This window comes from Salmo salar, chromosome 15 (assembly GCF_965601325.2).
Source record: "Salmo salar chromosome 15, fSalSal1, whole genome shotgun sequence".
Taxonomy (NCBI): Eukaryota; Metazoa; Chordata; class Actinopteri; order Salmoniformes; family Salmonidae; genus Salmo; species Salmo salar.
The window spans coordinates 7,435,001-7,443,898 of record NC_138305.1 but is presented as its reverse complement, the minus strand read 5'-3'; the positions used below and the strand labels follow the sequence as shown (position 1 = coordinate 7,443,898).

The following is an 8,898-nucleotide window of genomic DNA, read 5'->3' as shown; positions in this document are numbered from 1 at the left end:
CAATAGGCCGCTGCCATCTCTGTTTACATAAGCAGGCCCCGCCATTTCCGCACCCGGTGACGTCGATATCCCCGTCGCCGTGACGTCTGCTCTCGAGCGGTGTGAAGGAAAACCCGCCAGTTCTGCCATCTTGCTGACTGACAATTTAACTCCCGCCATGTGGCCCTCCAGCTCTTCTACGGCAGTCGCCGCCCGACCCTCCCGACCGGGTACCCCCGAGCCCACAACGGACACATTGTCCGACTCTTCCTTAATTTTCCGCCTCGCCCCAAGCATCATGACCGTAGATGCGAGTCACGCTAAAGCTAACCCGGCCTATACTGAACAGCTAACTCGCCTAGTTTTGATCCCGTAGTTCGAAAGCACTTCTGACGCCAGTGTAATGACCCGGCTGGGTCATAAAGGAAAAAGAGACGGACTCTAGGTGTGCAGGTCAGAACACAGGTTTATTCCTAAACTGGGCTATTGTTCAGGCCACAGCCCACACCGCTAAATGCCGAACGTACACAATTATACCAAGTCTAATTAAGGGTTACTCCCATAGGAACAGATCAAGGCCCCGAACAGAAAAGAGAGAGAAGATGAGACAGTAATCTCTATTTATGCATTTCCAAATCCCGCGGGATTACCGCGGATCCCATCACCCCCCCAACCTTTCCCTCTGTCCTGACATATTTAACCCCTGCTAGTAGCCATGAGAACCATAACACACCCACAAACACAGAACACAATACCGGGTCGTTACAGTATTGTAATGAAACAGACAGGGAGCAGGTCTCGAACCCTCGACCTTCTAGCCCGAAGTCCAGCGCGCTATCGACTGTACAGTAAAAGCGTGCTCGAGCGGCAGAGTCGATATCCGCGCATATAAACCCAGGGTCGTTATATTATGCAGCATCATCTGGATATGTGTGCAAAAAAGTTAAACTTCTGTCAAGCCATCTAATGCCTGATGTCCACCAGATGCATATGAGTTTTGTTTTACCAGATGTCTTGTCCGCATTTCTGTACATGGCACACGTGCTTCGCTTTCCAACTAGCTTAAAGCTAGCTAGTTGCAGTGTGTGTACTTCTGTTTGTACCACCGCATGGTAAAGCAACCGAAGAGTTGAAAATATTGAACACATGCAGGCACAGAACTGCACCGTTGACAAGGAATGACTTCCACCTGAACGCAAAGAGTTTGATGCATCTGGTTGACATGAGGCATAAGTATACAATTTGATGCATACATTTGATTTATACAACATATGCACCACCACACAGAACCCACTGCAACTGCTTCTTCAATGCTGCAATGCAAACGCAGCGTTCCACTGGAAACGAATGTATTTCTGGTGTACCACAACGCAGTGATGTAGGTTTGATCGCAACATTAGGAAGTAGCCACTAGAATGTGGTGGGAAAGTGTGTTTCATAAAGAAAGTATGCATATTTTACATGTTCTTTTTTTCTTCCTGCCTTCGCGCCATTAAATATTGTTAAGGGGAAAATCTACGCATTTGCAGCGTGAATGGAGAATGTTTTAGGTATGAACCGGTTCACGGGGATACGAGTGTATTGCCCGCTGCATACAATGCATTTGGACTGTACAATGAAACCATCAATACCAAATATCGCCATCTGCCGGCCTTTGGGCTACCCCCTATCCACGGTCACACACACACACACACACACACACAGCGGTGGGGCGGGCAACATGGCGGCCTCTATCTCCCCGCTACGCTCCTCCTACAGGATTTGTAACAGTCTATCCTTCCACCACTGCCGAGCCAAACTGCGGATGCACAGAAAGTGCGACAGCCAGAGAAGACATCTCCATGCGTCAGTCACCAGGTAAAAAGCAAGAAACATGTGAGGGTGACAGAGAGGAAAGATGCTCCATACTGCTGCTAGCTGATACCGGTGAAGGGTGACTGTTCGTCACCTGTCAGTCGGTGAGATTGACAGCTAGCTGCATCGTGCAGTGTACTGTAGCAAGGGCAGGTGCGGGCTAGCTGGCGGAAAATCACGGAGGGGGGGGGGAGATTTAAAACACAACAGATAAAATGATACCTAGCTACTGTCAACAAACGCGTCGAACTTGCATTGCATTAATTTCTGCATTATCTCTCTTGACAATCGGTCCGTGAAGAGCATTTGTTTCTGGCTATGAGGTTGTTAGCCAGCTAGCTAGTTAGTTATCCCGGCTCAGTTCAACAAGGTTACAATAGGACTGACAATGCGCATTAGGATGCCAAAGATAACTCCTGTCACTAGCACCTGTCAGATCGATTTGAGATGACACACCATGTTGTTTTTATCTACTGTCACTTCAAGTCTAATCCAGTTTTTGAAACACTTTACACTTCTCAAATGATACTGACAGTGCTTTTGATGATATCAAACAGCAAATAGATGGGATTTAATTATAGCAAGTTTATAATAGTTCCACATCTCAAAGTCACCTTGCCCCTTGCAGCATTCTAGTCATCTCATGTAATGGTGTAATATTCAGCCAGCCTACAAAATATGGTGTGTGCGTGTGTGTGTGTGTAGGCATGCTGCGGTGGTCGTGTCAGGGACAGAGATGGCTCGTCAGATTCACAGAGAGATCCAGAGGGAGGTGGAGGAGCTGGTCACCGGCGGCAACATGAGACCCCACCTGGGTGTGGTATTGGTTGGGGACGACCCGGCTAGTCGCACCTACGTCAGGAACAAGACCAGAGCTGCTAGTATACTGGGTAGGAAGGGTACACACGCACACATGCACGCACGCACACACACATGCACGCACACACACACAAAGCTCTAGGAAAGCTGTCTGTCTAAACAATGAACGAGTGTCTGTTCTTTTATATGCAGATGGGATTGTATTGATCTCTGAAACTGAAGGTGAGCTTCAAGAATTGTTAAATATTGTTTTTAACTGGTGTGAACAATAAACACTGAGTATCAATGTAGACAATTAAGGTAGTCCACTATAGGAACTCAGCAGGTCCTTCCACTATAGGAACTCAGCAGGTCCTTCCACTATAGGAACTCAGCAGGTCCTTCCACTGTAGGAACTCAGCAGGTCCTTCCACTGTAGGAACTCAGCAGGTCCTTCCACTATAGGAACTCAGCAGGTCCTTCCACTGTAGGAACTCAGCAGGTCCTTCCACTATAGGAACTCAGCAGGTCCTTCCACTGTAGGAACTCAGCAGGTCCTTCCACTGTAGGAACTCAGCAGGTCCTTCCACTATAGGAACTCAGCAGGTCCATCCACTGTAGGAACTCAGCAGGTCCTTCCACTGTAAGAACTCAGCAGGTCCTTCCACTGTAAGAACTCAGCAGGGCCTTCCACTGTAAGAACTCAGCAGGTCCTTCCACTATAGGAACTCAGCAGGTCCTTCCACTATAGGAACTCAGCAGGTCCTTCCACTGTAAGAACTCAGCAGGTCCTTCCACTGTAAGAACTCAGCAGGTCCTTCCACTGTAAGAACTCAGCAGGTCCTTCCACTATAGGAACTCAGCAGGTCCTTCCACTATAGGAACTCAGCAGGTCCTTCCACTATAGGAACTCAGCAGGGCCTTCCACTATAGGAACTCAGCAGGTCCTTCCACTATAGGAACTCAGCAGGTCCTTCCACTGTAGGAACTCAGCAGGTCCTTCCACTGTAGGAACTCAGCAGGTCCTTCCACTGTAGGAACTCAGCAGGTCCTTCCACTGTAGGAACTCAGCAGGTCCTTCCACTATAGGAACTCAGCAGGTCCTTCCACTGTAGGAACTCAGCAGGTCCTTCCACTGTAAGAACTCAGCAGGTCCTTCCACTATAGGAACTCAGCAGGCCCTTCCACTGTAGGAACTCAGCAGGTCCTTCCACTGTAGGAACTCAGCAGGTCCTTCCACTATAGGAACTCAGCAGGTCCTTCCACTATAGGAACTCAGCAGGGCCTTCCACTATAGGAACTCAGCAGGTCCTTCCACTGTAGGAACTCAGCAGGGCCTTCCACTATAGGAACTCAGCAGGTCCTTCCACTGTAGGAACTCAGCAGGTCCTTCCACTATAGGAACTCAGCAGGTCCTTCCACTATAGGAACTCAGCAGGTCCTTCCACTATAGGAACTCAGCAGGGTCTTCCACTGTAGGAACTCAGCAGGTCCTTCCACTATAGGAACTCAGCAGGTCCTTCCACTATAGGAACTCAGCAGGGTCTTCCACTGTAGGAACTCAGCAGGGTCTTCCACTATAGGAACTCAGCAGGTCCTTCCACTATAGGAACTCAGCAGGTCCTTCCACTATAGGAACTCAGCAGGGCCTTCCACTGTAGGAACTCAGCAGGTCCTTCCACTATAGGAACTCAGCAGGTCCTTCCACTATAGGAACTCAGCAGGGTCTTCCACTGTAGGAACTCAGCAGGGTCTTCCACTATAGGAACTCAGCAGGTCCTTCCACTATAGGAACTCAGCAGGGCCTTCCACTATAGGAACTCAGCAGGGCCTTCCACTGTAGGAACTCAGCAGGGCCTTCCACTATAGGAACTCAGCAGGGCCTTCCACTGTAGGAACTCAGCAGGGCCTTCCACTGTAGGAACTCAGCAGGTCCTTCCACTATAGGAACTCAGCAGGGCTTTCCACTATAGGAACTCAGCAGGGCCTTCCACTGTAGGAACTCAGCAGGGCCTTCCACTATAGGAACTCAGCAGGGCCTTCCACTGTAGGAACTCAGCAGGTCCTTCCACTGTAGGAACTCAGCAGGTCCTTCCACTATAGGAACTCAGCAGGGCCTTCCACTATAGGAACTCAGCAGGGCCTTCCACTGTAGGAACTCAGCAGGGCCTTCCACTGTAGGAACTCAGCAGGGCCTTCCACTGTAGGAACTCAGCAGGGCCTTCCACTATAGGAACTCAGCAGGGCCTTCCACTGTAGGAACTCAGCAGGGCCTTCCACTGTAGGAACTCAGCAGGTCGTGTAACACATTTATTTTCCCCTGTTGTCCTGATATACGACATGTTGTCAGTACAAGTATCTGGGGTTGAATATTAATGCATTCTTGGATTACAATGTGTGTGATCATAGCTAACCATGTGAATGGTGTCCTTGGTGACATGGTGTCCTTGGTGACATGGTGTCCTTGGTGACTTGGTGACATGGTGTCCTTGGTGTCCTTGGTGTCCTGGTGACATGGTGCTCTTGGTGACATGGTGCCCTTGGTGACATTATTGCTATGTGTAAAGCCATGGGTGTCCTACCTTTTAAATGTTTCACTAAACTTTTTTATGACCTATTATTACATATGCTGCAGCAGTGTGGGAACAACAGCATGAGGGCAGCAGTGTTATGCTGCAGCAGTGTGGGAACAACAGCATGAGGGCAGCAGTGTTATGCTGCAGCAGTGTGGGAACAACAGCATGAGGGCAGCAGTGTTATGCTGCAGCAGTGTGGGAACAACAGCATGAGGGCAGCAGTGTTATGCTGCAGCAGTGTGGGAACAACAGCATGAGGGCAGCAGTGTTATGCTGCAGCAGTGTGGGAACAACAGCATGAGGGCAGCAGTGTTATGCTGCAGCAGTGTGGGAACAACAGCATGAGGGCAGCAGTGTTATGCTGCAGCAGTGTGGGAACAACAGCATGAGGGCAGCAGTGTTATGCTGCAGCAGTGTTATGCTGCAGCAGTGTGGGAACAACAGCATGAGGGCAGCAGTGTTATGCTGCAGCAGTGTGGGAACAACAGCATGAGGGCAGCAGTGTTATGCTGCAGCAGTGTGGGAACAACAGCATGAGGGCAGCAGTGTTATGCTGCAGCAGTGTGGGAACAACAGCATGAGGGCAGCAGTGTTATGCTGCAGCAGTGTGGGAACAACAGCATGAGGGCAGCAGTGTTATGCTGCAGCAGTGTGGGAACAACAGCATGAGGGCAGCAGTGTTATGCTGCAGCAGTGTGGGAACAACAGCATGAGGGCAGCAGTGTTATGCTGCAGCAGTGTGGGAACAACAGCATGAGGGCAGCAGTGTTATGCTGGCAGCAGCGTGGGGGCATCAGCAGCAGCGTGAGGGCAGCAGTGTCATGCTGCAGCAGTGGGGGCGAAGGCAGCAGCGTGGGGGCGTCGGCAGCAGTGTTATGCTGCAGCAGTGTGGGAACAACAGCATGAGGGCAGCAGTGTTATGCTGCAGCAGTGTGGGAACAACAGCATGAGGGCAGCAGTGTTATGCTGCAGCAGTGTGGGAACAACAGCATGAGGGCCAGCAGTGTTATGCTGCAGCAGTGTGGGAACAACAGCATGAGGGCAGCAGTGTTATGCTGCAGCAGTGTGGGAACAACAGCATGAGGGCAGCAGTGTTATGCTGCAGCAGTGTGGGAACAACAGCATGAGGGCAGCAGTGTTATGCTGCAGCAGTGTGGGAACAACAGCATGAGGGCAGCAGTGTTATGCTGCAGCAGTGTGGGAACAACAGCATGAGGGCAGCAGTGTTATGCTGCAGCAGTGTGGGAACAACAGCATGAGGGCAGCAGTGTTATGCTGCAGCAGTGTGGGAACAACAGCATGAGGGCAGCAGTGTTATGCTGCAGCAGTGTGGGAACAACAGCATGAGGGCAGCAGTGTTATGCTGCAGCAGCGTGGGGGCGAGCAGCAGCGTGGGGGCAGCAGCGTGGGGGCGTCGGCAGCAGCGTGGGGGCAGCAGCGTGGGGGCGTCGGCAGCAGCGTGGGGGCATCGGCAGCAGCGTGGGGGCGTCGGCAGCAGCGTGGGGGCGCGCAGCAGCGTGGGGGCGTCGGCAGCAGCGTGGGGGCAGCAGCGTGGGGGCAGCAGCGTGGGGGCGTCGGCAGCAGCGTGGGGGCGTCGGCAGCAGCGTGGGGGCAGCAGCGTGGGGGCGTCGGCAGCAGCGTGGGGGCAGCAGCGTGGGGGCGTCGGCAGCAGCGTGGGCGGCAGCAGCGTGGGGGCATCAGCAGCAGCGTGGGGGCGTCGGCAGCAGCGTGGGGGCGTCGGCAGCAGCGTGGGGGCGTCGGCAGCAGCGTGGGGGCGTCGGCAGCAGCGTGGGGGCAGCAGCGTGGGGGCGTCGGCAGCAGCGTGGGGGCAGCAGCGTGGGGGCAGCAGCGTGGGGGCGTCGGCAGCAGCGTGGGGGCAGCAGCGTGGGGGCGTCGGCAGCAGCGTGGGGGCAGCAGCGTGGGGGCGTCGGCAGCAGCGTGGGGGCATCAGCAGCAGCGTGGGGGCGTCGGCAGCAGCGTGGGGGCGTCGGCAGCAGCGTGGGGGCATCAGCAGCAGCGTGGGGGCAGCAGCAGCAGCGTGGGGGCAGCAGCGTGGGGGCGTCGGCAGCAGCGTGGGGGCGTCGGCAGCAGCGTGGGGGCAGCAGCGTGGGGGCGTCGGCAGCAGCGTGGGGGCAGCAGCGTGGGGGCGTCGGCAGCAGCGTGGGGGCAGCAGCGTGGGGGCATCAGCAGCAGCGTGGGGGCAGCAGCGTGGGGGCGTCGGCAGCAGCGTGGGGGCGTCGGCAGCAGCGTGGGGGCGCGCAGCAGCGGGGGCACGGGGCGTGGGGGGGGGGGCAGCAGCGCTGCGCGCGCCGGGCGTCCAGCGCAGGCCAGCGTGGGGGCATCGCAGCGCGTGGGCCGGCAGCAGCGTGGGGGCATCGGCAGCAGCGTGGGGCGCGGCAGCAGCGTGGGGGCGTCGGCAGCAGCGTGGGGGCGTCGGCAGCAGCGTGGGGGCGTCGGCAGCAGCGTGGGGGCGTCGGCAGCAGCGTGGGGGCGTCGGCAGCAGCGTGGGGGCGTCGGCAGCAGCGTGGGGGCTTCGGCAGCAGCGTGGGGGCCGGCAGCAGCGTGGGGGCTTCGGCAGCAGCGTGGGGCCGGCAGCAGCGTGGGGGCAGCAGCGTGGGGGCGTCGGCAGCGCGGGGGGCAGCAGCGTGGGGGCGTCGGCAGCAGCGTGGGGGCAGCAGCGTGGGGGCGTCGGCAGCAGCGTGGGGGCAGCAGCGTGGGGGCGTCGGCAGCAGCGTGGGGGCAGCAGCGTGGGGGCATCAGCAGCAGCGTGGGGGCAGCAGCGTGGGGGCGTCGGCAGCAGCGTGGGGGCGTCGGCAGCAGCGTGGGGCGCAGCGGGGGGCAGCAGCAGCGCGTGGGGGCATCAGTATAGGTGCAGTAGTAAGGGGGTAGAAGAATGGGGACAGCAGCATTATGCTGCAGCAGTATTTATCAGACATTATACTGTTGTTAATGCTGTTTTTAACCATGCTGCAGATTTGACCTTGGTGTGGGTAAATAGACTCCAAATTCTCCTATTCAAGGAGATATGGGCAGCATATGGCATTAAATTGGCTACTGCCTTTATCGGTTCACTGATACCTACTGCCTTTATCGGTTCACTGATACCTACTGCCTTTATCGGTTCACTGATACCTACTGCCTTTATCGGTTCACTGATACCTACTGCCTTTATCGGTTCACTGATACCTACTGCCTTTATCGGTTCACTGATACCTACTGCCTTTATCGGTTCACTGATACCTACTGCCTTTATGGGTTCACTGAAACCTACTGCCTTTATGGGTTCACTGATACCTACTGCCTTTATGGGTTCACTGATACCTACTGCCTTTATGGGTTCACTGATACCTACTGCCTTTATGGGTTCACTGATACCTACTGCCTTTATCGGTTCACTGATACCTACTGCCTTTATCGGTTCACTGATACCTACTGCCTTTATCGGTTCACTGATACCTACTGCCTTTATGGGTTCACTGAAACCTACTGCCTTTATGGGTTCACTGATACCTACTGCCTTTATGGGTTCACTGATACCTACTGCCTTTATGGGTTCACTGATACCTACTGCCTTTATGGGTTCACTGATACCTACTGCCTTTATGGGTTCACTGATACCTACTGCCTTTATGGGTTCACTGATACCTACTGCCTTTATGGGTTCACTGATACCTACTGCCTTTATCGGTTC

The 8,898-nt window shown here is 54.6% G+C and overlaps 1 protein-coding gene across 1 annotated transcript in view; it reads left to right on the top strand.

Annotated features, from left to right (window-relative positions):
* The first annotated feature begins 662 nt into the window (after positions 1-662).
* The window catches only part of mthfd2l (methylenetetrahydrofolate dehydrogenase (NADP+ dependent) 2 like), a 24,031-nt gene continuing 15,795 nt past the window's right edge, over positions 663-8,898 (top strand). The window contains exons 1-2 of the mRNA XM_014143467.3: positions 663-1,836; positions 2,539-2,723. Coding sequence (XP_013998942.3) covers positions 1,514-1,836; positions 2,539-2,723 — 508 coding nt within the window. The 5' untranslated portion in view covers positions 663-1,513. The remainder of the gene's footprint in view (positions 1,837-2,538; positions 2,724-8,898) is intronic.